The sequence below is a fragment of the Heterobasidion irregulare genome, assembly GCF_000320585.1.
Source record: "Heterobasidion irregulare TC 32-1 unplaced genomic scaffold scaffold_04, whole genome shotgun sequence".
Lineage (NCBI taxonomy): Eukaryota > Fungi > Basidiomycota > Agaricomycetes > Russulales > Bondarzewiaceae > Heterobasidion > Heterobasidion irregulare.
The window spans coordinates 2,284,909-2,296,561 of NW_009258200.1; the positions used below are offsets into that span (position 1 = coordinate 2,284,909).

General features: G+C 46.4%; 5 protein-coding genes across 5 annotated transcripts; all 5 read left to right on the top strand.

The window, feature by feature from the left end:
• Window positions 1-1,352: 1,352 nt before the first annotated feature.
• Window positions 1,353-3,272, top strand: HETIRDRAFT_106817 (uncharacterized protein; the record flags this gene model as incomplete). The annotated part of the gene is made up of 1 exon (XM_009547231.1): window positions 1,353-3,272. One exon carries the CDS (start codon window positions 1,353-1,355, stop codon window positions 3,270-3,272), a length of 1,920 nt encoding a protein of 639 aa, XP_009545526.1.
• Window positions 3,273-3,936: 664 nt separating this feature from the next.
• HETIRDRAFT_48778 (uncharacterized protein) lies at window positions 3,937-4,170 on the top strand (the record flags this gene model as incomplete). Its single annotated transcript, XM_009546336.1, has 1 exon — window positions 3,937-4,170. A coding segment is annotated over one exon (234 nt), but the record flags the coding sequence as incomplete, so codon positions are not given.
• Window positions 4,171-6,366: 2,196 nt separating this feature from the next.
• Window positions 6,367-7,035, top strand: HETIRDRAFT_14927 (uncharacterized protein; the record flags this gene model as incomplete). The annotated part of the gene is made up of 1 exon (XM_009546299.1): window positions 6,367-7,035. A coding segment is annotated over one exon (669 nt), but the record flags the coding sequence as incomplete, so codon positions are not given.
• A 1,201-nt stretch (window positions 7,036-8,236) lies between these two features.
• HETIRDRAFT_119323 (uncharacterized protein) lies at window positions 8,237-8,959 on the top strand (the record flags this gene model as incomplete). Its single annotated transcript, XM_009547232.1, has 1 exon — window positions 8,237-8,959. One exon carries the CDS (start codon window positions 8,237-8,239, stop codon window positions 8,957-8,959), a length of 723 nt encoding a protein of 240 aa, XP_009545527.1.
• A 1,998-nt stretch (window positions 8,960-10,957) lies between these two features.
• On the top strand, window positions 10,958-11,359 carry HETIRDRAFT_316068 (uncharacterized protein; the record flags this gene model as incomplete). Its single annotated transcript, XM_009547233.1, has 1 exon — window positions 10,958-11,359. The coding sequence occupies one exon, from the start codon at window positions 10,958-10,960 to the stop codon at window positions 11,357-11,359; it is 402 nt and encodes a 133-aa protein (XP_009545528.1).
• Between the last annotated feature and the right edge of the window lie 294 nt (window positions 11,360-11,653).

Here is an 11,653-nt window from a genome sequence, read left to right on the forward strand (position 1 = left end):
AGGAACCTGAAAGAAGAGGAGTGCAATGGGAAGAAACAAGAGGAAGGAAGGAAGAAGAAGAAGAAGAGGAGGAAGAGTTACCTTCAATTAAAGTGCACCGCGATAGTGATGGAGCAAGAAGAACTCAACAAACTGAGGGATCAGGAAGTCGGGCAAGTATGCCTGAGAATGTGCTACCACCAAGAGTGATGGAGCCAAAACGTAGAAAGGTGGAGATCACACCAATAGAAGAACCAATGAGGTTTGATCCCAACAATGATGACGATTTTATTATGGAAGATGCTACACAAGGTACTACAAAAGAGGACAAAACCAAGAGAAATCCTGCTAAGAAGAGGACACCTCGGCAGTCGGTGATTTCCACTATCGTAGACCCTATGGCAGTGCTCGGACAAATCTTGCGGTCACCAGTTCAGTTGCCTGTCGGAGATATTTTAGGCTCGTCAAAAGAACTGGCTAATCTGCTTACCAAAAATCTGCGGCCGGTTACATCTTCGGAGGTAGAAGGAAAGTCTCTGATGGCAAAAAGGGATCAACAGGAAAATTCAAAAGGAAAGGAAAGAAATACCTTGGAGAATGAATCGACAGATGATCAGTCGCATAGACCATTGATCAAAATACCAGTTGAGATCAATGGCATAATTCTTGAAGGAATATTTGACACTGGTTCGAACATCAACATAATCAGTAAAGATGCTTGGCAACGAGCTGCGCGTTGGCCGATGAATATGAAACGAGGGATAACAATGAAAGATGCAAACGGAGGTGAAGGTTACTTACCGGGAATGCTAGCAAATGTTCCGCTTCGATGCGGGAATATTCAAACGCGTGCCGATTTATTTGTGGCGCCGCATGTGTCGTTTGAGCTCCTGCTTGGTAGGGCCTGGCAAGAAACTAATCTAGTGGCTCTAGACGAATTACGAGATGGTACTTACCTTTTGTTCAAAGATCCAGGTGATCCGGACGAAATCTTACACCAGTATTTTGTGGGACCGCGTCGGGGCCCGAGTGTGAGTACCACTGGTATAAATGGAGCTGCCAGGAATAATAAGATAGGACAAGTCAATAAAGTGGATGCAGGGAAGGGAATAGAAGTAGGGGACTCACCGAGTGATAACAACTCGAGAACGGATCGAGAAGGGTCGAGTATGGGCGAGAATCAGCTAGAAAAGGCTGGAAAGGAAGAAAAAGAGTTAGCAAGGGCAGAGGAACAAAAGAAAGTATCACAGGACCGGATGGAGGGACGCGTCACCGTAGGAGCGAGAATTGAAGAGAAACACCTAGAAATAAAAGCAAAAGGTATAAGTAACAAGATAGCTAAAGAAGAGGACGTACCAGCATCCCTTTCCACTATGTCTGGCACCGCAGAGATACGCCTTGACTACATACCGCTCGTTGAGACGGTCGCAAACCTACCGCTCCCAACGTGGGATGGAGGCGCGAGGCAGACGGCGCTTCAGGCTATTCAGCAAGGGCTCACGGAAATTGGATACCTACGGCGTACTCACCAGCTCACTGACCAGATTTTGACCTCACCTTATTCTATCGCTCTTGATGCCGGTATTGAGAATGGATATACCTATCATTCCTCGATCATGCTACATGTTGCTCAGCTGTCTTCGCATCCCGGGGAACCTTTGTCGTTGCGGATCGGCCATTCGTTCGTCAAGACGTATTTTGGATTGTCGGGAGGGGTGTCGGAAAGGGTTGAGTACCCTACGCTTCGAAGCCAGGTACTGTTCTTCAATACGGAAAATCCTGTGAATAGAATTGTGAGCGGACAGCTTACTGAAGAAGAAACGCACCTACAGGGTAATAATACGGCGCCGACAGGCATTCACGCACCTCCGGTCATTGAAGCGATAGAAATCGACTCACCAGCTCCAACTCTACAGTTACCGGAAGACAACGAACTTGAGGACCAGGAGCGCGAAGGACCTATGGTTGGACCAGTGTCAGTACAGGCAAATGAAGGGATAGGGTCGGTGCGTTTTCAGAGGCTGCTTGAGAGGATCGAGGCGATTAGAAGGGAAAGGGAAGGAAGGGTTTTGAATGAAAGGGAGGGAGACTGGATGGAAGGTGACGAGAGGCGTCAGAATATAGGTCAGGGGGACGGACCTTTCAACGATGGAACCATTGATCCTGGACTGCTCATGGCAGAAATCTCAGAGCCTCCTTTTCATCGGCTTGTCGACTCCTATAACTCCACTCCTGCTCCGAACAACTCTCGCGAGGCATCGGTCTTGCTCTTGGAATGCGCACCAGCTAGCATGCAGAGAGAGCCGGTAGCGACGAGGGAAGGATTCCTGGAAAACAGATCAGTAGGACAGAGGGAAGAAGAAGGGACTCACAGCTCAGACGACAGGCAGGCAGCCGCGTTTGTTATGGCGCGTGGGGAGTACGCTTCAGTGGATTTGAGAGATCAGTATGGAAGGCAGGCCGCGTTTATCCCTTCATTAGCGGCACCTGAAGTGCTTTCAGCCGGTGACGACCAGCCTCAGTTCGTCCGTAGGGGAAGCTTTGTTGAGGTGGCCAGTACGGGTGAAGTGGTAGCAAGGCTTGACGAGGCACCGAGCAGTTTCCCTGATGCGGGGTACCTATCCGACATCGCTCACACACATCCCGTTACTTTCTTTGAACTTGCGGATCAAACGGTTGTCGGCTACTCACCTAATATGGTGCCGAACATCCCTATCTTTCCTTTTATCCCTGGCGCTTCGTACTTGCTGGCTCTAGCTCATGCAACAATCGCAGTGGTTGTCTTCTGGAGAAGAAGGATCCAGCGCTTGGTCCTGCGAGTAAAAAAGAACTTTGAAGAACGGGAGGAGGAGGCGTCAGAGGAGGAAATAATAGAGAAGGACTCAGAGGTCCAGAGGGAATTAAAGCACCCGTGTGTTATCCATCTTCTTGATACACCTGGAAGTCACTCGGATTTTGCAAGTTTGCTGGTGCATCCACGAGACTGGAGCCCACTCTTCACGGTGGAAGAGGGCGCATTCTTCAGGACGACCATCGATTACTTCAGGCTCGTTGGAAGGTGGGATTTTGCTGAGGCTCTGCATACGCTGCTAGGACTCCATTTTGCAGATGACGACATTATACGGTGGCTAGTCAACAGCAACCTCGCGGATCCACAGCGCAGCACTCACCAAGATCTTTACGACAATTCCTTTCGGCGCGCAGAAGCGAAGGTCCACGCGCTCATCCTGCGTGAGGATCCCTGGTATGCATACCCTGGGGAAAATTCTTCAGAGGTTAGTGAGATTGATTAGGGTGCGAGTGTTCTGTTATTTCACGCTATGCCTCGTTCTTATTTTCTTTTTACATGCAGCATCCGAGTTTCATTTTTTCTATCACCCAAACCTTGTTTCTTCATGCTGGATCGAATTTTGGTTACACTCATATGTGAGTTTCCTATATGTTCAAATTCCTGAGGACCATAGTATTCAGCTCGGTCCTATTGAGGGCACATCTCGAAATTTCTCAGTCGCACTTCCATATTTTGTCTGCTCAGTCATTTTATGCCTTCCTTTCTGCTTCAGTATGTGTCTTCCTTACAATGATTCTGATATGATAGTGGACTGCTTGATGCTTTTGGCTTATGCATTCGGTCTGTGTGTACGATACAACGATTCTGCACGTTTTGAGAATGGGCGATTTATGCTCGCGTTGATCGGATTGGGTGGCGCGCTTCTTTTGAGCCTACAGGGCATTCATTTTTCATTTACAGCAGGCTTGTATGCTTGGTTTTTACGGGTCTGGAGATGCCCGCATATTGTAGAGCAATGTGAACGCGTCTACAGCTATGTCGACGAGAAATCAAGCTCACCAAAAGCTCAGTCCAAGGAGCCGGAACCGGTCCGAGTGGCACACGTGAACGCAGTGGCGGCAAATCGGAATATGCCGAGCCACCCTGAGAATCAGTTCTCGGGTACAATGTATAAGCGAGTCGATCAAAAGGTGAAGCCAGTGGCTGGAACGTTTCCGGAGTTTGCCCGAGTCACGAGGCAATTCCCGGAAGATCCCTTGCTTAGTCTGCCGGTTTTGACTCCTAATCCTCCGGAATTCAAGCCAACAGAAAGGATTTCAGAGGAGGGAATGAAGATGTTGCTTATTAATGAGGAAGGATGGCTTTGGCCAGAAGAAATCAAGTTATTTCAACATATTATGGTGTTAAATCAAGAGGCGTTGGCATTCAAAGAAGAGCAGAGAGGGACTTTCAAGGAATCATATTTCTCTCCATATATTATTCCAGTTGAACCTCATACACCATGGATTCATAAAAATATTCCCATTCCTCCAGGAATCAAGGACAAGGTTATCAAGTTACTCAAAGACAAAATAAAGGCAGGAGTGTATGAACACAGTCAATCGGCATATCGGTCAAGATGGTTCTGCGTCTTGAAGAAGAATGGAAAACTCAGGATTGTTCATGATCTTCAGCCATTAAACAAGGTTACTATTCGGGATGCAGGACTTCCTCCAATTGTCGATGACTTTGTAGAACCTTTTGCGGCAAGAGCTTGTACTACAGTTTTTGATTTATTCTGGGGTTTTGACGGAAGAAAAGTGCATACAGATAGCAGGGACCTGACAGCCTTTTTGACTCCTTTAGGTGCTCTCAGGCTAACTTCGATGCCAATGGGATTTACCAACTCGGTTGCAGAATTTCAGAATAGCATGGTTTTTATTCTGCAAGACGAAATACCTGATAAAGCAAACATTTTTGTAGATGATTTAGGGATTTCAGGACCAGAAACTACCTATCCTGATGAGAACGGTAACCCAGAAGTTCTAAAAGAAAATCCAGGAATCAGGAGATTTATTTGGGAGCATGCAGTTGATGTTCATAGGATTATGCATCGAATGAAGCACGCGGGCGGTACCTTTTCACCAAACAAAGCGCAAATTTGCAGAAAGGAAGTGGTCATTGTCGGACAGAAGTGTACTCCTGATGGGAGGAAACCAGAAGACAAGAAAGTGGAGAAAATTCTTAAATGGCCAACGCTGGCCACAGTAAAGGAAGTGCGCGGCTTTCTAGGACTATGCGGTACCGTCAGGATTTGGATTCCAAATTACTCACAGATAGCTAGGCCGCTTACAGAACTTGTGCGAAAGAACACAGATTTTATTTGGGATGACAGGAGGGAAAAAGCTTTCAATATGCTCAAGCAACTCGTATCTTCGGCGCCAGCACTCAGACCAATTGACTATGAGTCATTAAATCCAATCATCTTATCAGTTGACTCCAGCTATGTAGCTGTAGGTTTCATTCTCTCTCAGCTTGATGATCAAGGAAGAAGAAGACCCGCTCGGTACGGATCGCTACCAATGAGCGAAGTTGAGTCTAGATATTCTCAGCCCAAACTGGAATTATTTGGACTATACAGAGCACTCAGACACTATAGGCTATACATCATAGGGGTCAAGAATCTTTATGTGGAGGTGGATGCAAAATACATCAAAGGGATGTTAAACTCGCCAGACTTACAACCAAATGCAGCTATTAATAGATGGATTCAAGGAATCTTGCTCTTTGATTTCACACTGGTCCATGTTCCAGCAGAAAGGTTCAAGGCGGAGGATGCCCTATCAAGAAGAAGGTTAGGAGAAGATGAAGAAGCAGAATTCGACGATGATAGCTGGTTAGAGTCTATTACTTATCATGTCGGCGGAGTAGGGAAAGAATACCCAACAGAAGGCATTCAAAAGACAAGAAGCTATCAAGTAGAAGACCTTCCATCTACATTTGCAGCAGCTATCTCTCAGGAAAAGAATCTACAGGACATATTCAAATTTCTGCAGACACTTCAATATCCGGAATATGTTAAATCCACCCAAGACGATAGGAGGTTTATACAGAAAGCTACCAAATTTTTTATTCAGAAAAGCAATATGTTCAAAAGGAATGGAGATAAGCCACCCTTAAAAGTTATCTTTGACAAAAATCAACGGTTAGATATTCTGACAAGAGCGCATGAAGGATTAGGGCACAGAGGAGAACAAGCGGTGTTTGAAACTATCCGGATCAGGTTCTTTTGGCCGCATATGTTCAATGACGTGCGTCACCATGTGCGATCTTGTCATGAATGCCAAATCAGAAGCACTAGAAGAGTTGAAGTGCCCTTGACAATATCGACACCTAGTACGGTCTGGAGTAAGATTTATGTTGACATAATGCTCATGCCGCTTGCTAAAGGATACAGATATATCGTAGCAGCCAGAGACGATTTATCTAGAGCCTCAGAAGGACGGGCCTTGCGTAGGGCAGACTCTAAGACACTGATGAAATTCTTCTGGGAACAAATCTATTGTCGTTATGGAGCAGTCGGCGAAGTCGTCACAGATAATGGATCAGAAGTCAAAGGAGCATTCAAGCTTCTTTTGGAACGAATGGGAATCCCTCAAATCACTATCTCACCCTATAACTCTAAAGCCAATGGAGTCGTTGAAAGAGGGCACTTTATTATCAGAGAATCAATTGTCAAGGCCTGCGAAGGAAACATTGCGAAGTGGCCAGAAAAGGTACAAGAAGCATTCTTTGCTGATAAGATCACAATCAGCAAAGTCACAGGATTCTCGCCATACTATCTTTTACATGGGGTTCACCCAGTTCTGCCCTTTGACTTAACAGAATCTACATTTTTGGTGAAAGGCTTCAAAAGTGGTATGTCAAGAGCAGATCTTTTAACTTTGAGGATGCGGCAAATCCAGAAGCGGCAGACAGATTTGGATAGAGCAGCAGCCCAGCTGACAAAGTTTAGGATCAGATCAAAAGAGAAGTTTGAGAAGAAGTTCCAAAAGCGGATGCAATTTGGACCATTTGATCCGGGTGACTTGGTTTTGGTGCGACACACAGAAATAGAAAAGAGTCTAGACAGGAAGGCCAAGCCAAGATACAGAGGGCCTTATCAAATAGTACGACGTAATCAAGGCGGTGCCTACATTCTTAGCGAATTAAGCGGGGAAATTATGAGGGAAAAATATGCAGCATTTAGGATTCTACCATATATTGCCAGAGATAGGAAGGCGCAAAGAATCATGCAGTCTAGATACAGAGGAGGGAGCACCGAACCTAAAGACAGCAGCTCAGAAGAGGAAGACTAAAAATAGAAAAGAAGCTGGAAGAACGGTGATAAAGAAGACGTGGATTAACATGAGCCTGATGCCAAGGAATTAAAAAGGGAAGCTCGGAAAATCAGGACACACAAGCGCACATAGGAATGAACGGGGAAAGAAACAGGGAAGTTGTAAAACAAAGTTCCTCATTCCACTCGCCATCATCTTCACCCTCAGTAACACGTCGTCTACCTCATCTGCCATGAAACCTTTACTTAAGATTGGTCAGGGAATCAATATCTATCCCTATAGCGCTATACCGGTAACTACCGGACAGAGCTCGACGACAGGGACGATCTGTATCATGGAGCACATGGAAGGGGACCCATCAACTCTATGTTCAGCGGCACCCACCTTAACGCGTGGATTGATTAATCTGTTCAATGTGCCTGGAGGATTAAGGATAGAAAAGAAGGTATGGATTTTGGAGAAAGCAGGACTGGATGCGGTATGGGAAGGGAAGCAGTTGCTGACCAGATGTGAAGAAGAGGATGCATGGATGGAGGTGAATATTCAGCAGTATCTGGGAACAGACCCGATGGTGAGCTTGTTTAGAGGATCAGTGCGGAGCGAAGAACCAGGAAAAGTTAACTGGTGGGCAGACCATATTCTGGTGCCTAGCGTAGCAGCAGATGTTATGGGCATCCTCACTTATTCGTTCAGAATGCCAGACATTACCCTATTTTTTGCTCGTCCTTACTTACAGTTTGTGCCAAGGCTTGGCGAGATAGCTGACAGCTCATTTGAGCACACTGCGTTCATTTCCAGACTTCAGCGTGACGAGAAGGAGACCAAGGAATGGCAGTATAACAGATAATCTTTCTTATTTCTCTTAAATCTCTTCTACTATAACTATGGGGAGCAGACAATTTTCATACCACTTTTGCTTTTTGTCATTTTATTATCAGTTTACTTTTACTCAGGAACTTATGAAGATACAGCTGACGGTTTCAGCATTTAGGAGCATATGTGGTGGCGACACAAGGTTGATACCGGAAAATCTAGAGCGGTCGCGGCTTTAAGGGTTCAAAAGCTTGGCTATGGACAAATTACAAGAAGGGAGCATAATCTATGGGAATATATTAAGGCTAACTAAGCGTGTCAAGTATCAACCATCATGTCGACTAACCACAGTGATCAGTTGTCGTGGTGGAATACTCTCCCTCGATCATTATTCCGCAAGCGGAGCACCATCTTTCCTCAGCCACCAGTGGACTTCCAGCCACTTATAGTTCCATCTCACCCACGGCCGGATTTGATTGATGTTGCATCAGTATTTCCTCCCCCACGCTCATTCTCATCTATTTTATCTGAACCTATACACCGTGTCGACCTCGCATTACTCGCACCATCCATCACTGTTCCAGAAACACCAGTTAATGTGCCTGGTACCATAGCAATTACCCCCGTGGAGCCTGGAATTCGGATGCCACCAATGCAGGCAGGAGGAATAATGATGGGAGTAACGGTGATTACAGAGCGAGATGGAGTATGGTTGGAGGAAGGAGTGTCGATTGACGTTATCGAAAAGAAGGAAAACGGAGTATTTGACTATCAGTCAATTGTCCTGGGGCAGAGAATCTGGAGGGATGATAGGATTGTGGTCTTTTCAGGAAAAGCAAGTGGCAAGCAGATCGTCGTTATCGCCTCTACTCATCGGGTCAACTCACCCTCTCCCATGGGATACGCTCTGTATCATAACTTTGGCGAGTACATTCGTGCTCTTTTTATTGCCGATCGTGAACGAGAAGTAACATCTACTGAGGATGTGGAGGAAATCACCAGGCGGGCATTAGGAGGAGCAGGGGCTCAGATATTTCGTCGCTTTCGTCATGCCTAATCTTGTTTTACGGTATGCTCCATAAACATTCTTACAGTCTATCCTTTCTTCCCTTTTGAGTTTCTATGGACATGCCTTTGGTATCACGATTCAACAATCTTTTTAACATTCATTAGCACTTCCAAGTTTCTTTTTTTTGAAATCATGGAATCACGTAGCCTAAAAAGAATATACCGTCAACCGGGGACGGTTGAATGCTAGTGCCCCGCGGATGTCGCGCTCGCACATTGTTAGGCATCAAATAGTGATGGTAGAATGGAGGGCAGAATATCTGACTAGAAGAAAGAAAAGAGAAACAACCTGGAAGGGACAGGACATTTAATTCCGATTTTCTACATATTTTTCGAGTATTTTACCACTTAAACTTGATTTCCTATCCCTTTTCATACTTATAATTCGCTTTTGGGACAGATTCCAGAGCCTAGGGTCTATTTCAGAAAGGGCTAGACCATGGCAAGACAATAAGGAATGGAAAGAAAGCAGTGGAATCTGGTAGAATAGAAGGGAGCTTTAGTGGAAGGATGGAGAATGTTTAGGAAAGGGGGAAGGTCTAGGGCATTCCAAGCTGAAAGGAGGGGAAGGTTCTGAGCAATTCTGAAGGAAGCTGAAGGAATATTCTACCACATTCTGAGCCTTTCTTTTACTTTCCTTTCTGTTCGTCTGCTTTCCTCCTAATTCTTTTTATTTCTACAGCATTCTTTGTGACTCACAATGACTCTACTCAGCCTGTATATACTAGGAAGGAGATTCCCACTTGAAATAGTATATAAGAAGGCTGATTGTCCTGCTTCAGGCAGAGACCATCTCTCCCTCTTACTTTTACTCAGTCAGTCAGTGCCAGTCAATAAGTTCTTTGAGTGATATCAGTTGGAGATAAGCTGCAAGACTTGTAGGGATACTAGACGAACTAGTAGCTCGCCTTCAATCTGTGTAGCACCTCAGCAACTTGAATCACAAAGTTCTTAAGCCTCTCCTCATTATTCTCAACATTTACGGAGTATTGTCTTTGTTAGTGGTCCGGCACCACTTCAGAAATTCGCTAAATAGCTCAAGATATTCTCATCGTTGCCTATAACTGTGAGCAACATCTGTGTACCGTGCCAACACCAGAAGGTATCATCTAGAACAGCAATCAAACGAACACTAGGTACATCCGGAAAAACAGGAAACCCCGATCGTATCTAGGGGAGAAACCATTCCTCTCCGCGACACCGTGTGGCTCTTGAAGCACGTAGTTGTCGGTCGCGACACTACCTTCTCGTTACCGACCGAATCCCCGACACGACCGACCGAACGTTCGGTCGGTGTTCGGCGCAGTCCCGAAACCGTTCGGGCGCTATAATCTCATACTCCCCGTTGCTTCTCAGTACGCCATCGATTTCTAAAGTCATCACTAACAATTCCTTGTGTATTAGATACTAGCTCCAGCACCCCCTGCATTAGAGGTTGTTTTGGTGTTGTGCCCAGCACTTAGAGCCACCTCTAGCGTATCATTTTGGAGCCCACCGCGAGGGGTTAGTATTCAAAATTACCTCAAGGAATCTACGTCGCTCGTCCCGACCAACAGCGGAGCGCGAAGAACGACAAACAGTTATCGATAGCTTCAATACTCAGGAAACATCTGCTGACCGAAGTTTGTTCGGAGACGCCGATATAGTCCCAGAACACTTATCCCACCATCACTACCTTGATCTCGAATCCTCGCCATCGCTCTCACCACCACCCGACTCCACTTTCTTCTTAACCCCACCTTCGTCGCCGAACCGATCGCTACTCCCGCCGATTTCCCCCATCCTCGACCTTGCACTCTTAGAACAATCACCCCCGTCTCCTATCCCATCTCTCCACGACTCCATCTCTCCGTTAATCCCACGCAGCCCCGTCTTCTGGACGCCGACCATCCGACCGACTTCACTAGAATGCTCCTTCGAACCAGCGACTCCATCCCCGATCACCTTAGAAAACAATACCTTCTCCCCCACCTTTGACTTTCTCACTATGGCGACCCCATCCATGCCTGCTCGTGGAGATCGAACGGCCCCGACCTTTGACCCCCATCAACCCCGCGAATTGAGACGATATTTCTCCGATCTGGACTTCCACTTTGTTCGGTCTGCGGTAGTGGACGAACAAGAAAGAAAGAAACACGCTTGCCGATTCCTAGATGTCGACACCTGTGAGCTTTGGGAATCGCTCACCACTTTCACCGACGCCACGAAGACCTTCAAGGAGTTCTGCGAAGAGGTCTACAGGCTATACCCTGGATCGGAGGAAGAACGCAAATGGTCGGTATCGGATATGGACAAGCTAGTCGGCAAAACGAGCAGGGTCGGCATCTTGTCTCTCAGCGAACTCGGCGACTATCATCGGCGATTCCTGGCGATCACGGTGATACGCTAGAGGTGGCTCTAAGTGCCGAGCACAACACCAAAACAACCTCTAATGCAAGGGGGTGCTGGAGCTAGTATCTAATACACAAGGAATTGTTAGTGATGACTTTAGAAATCGATGGCGTACTGAGGAGCAACGGGGAGTATGAGATTATAGCGCCCGAACGGTTTCGGGACTGCGCCGAACACCGACCGAACGTTCGGTCGGTCGTGTCGGGGATTCGGTCGGTAACGAGAAGGTAGTGTCGCGACCGACAACTACGTGCTTCAAGAGCCACACGGGACTCTGACAATATACGAGGGA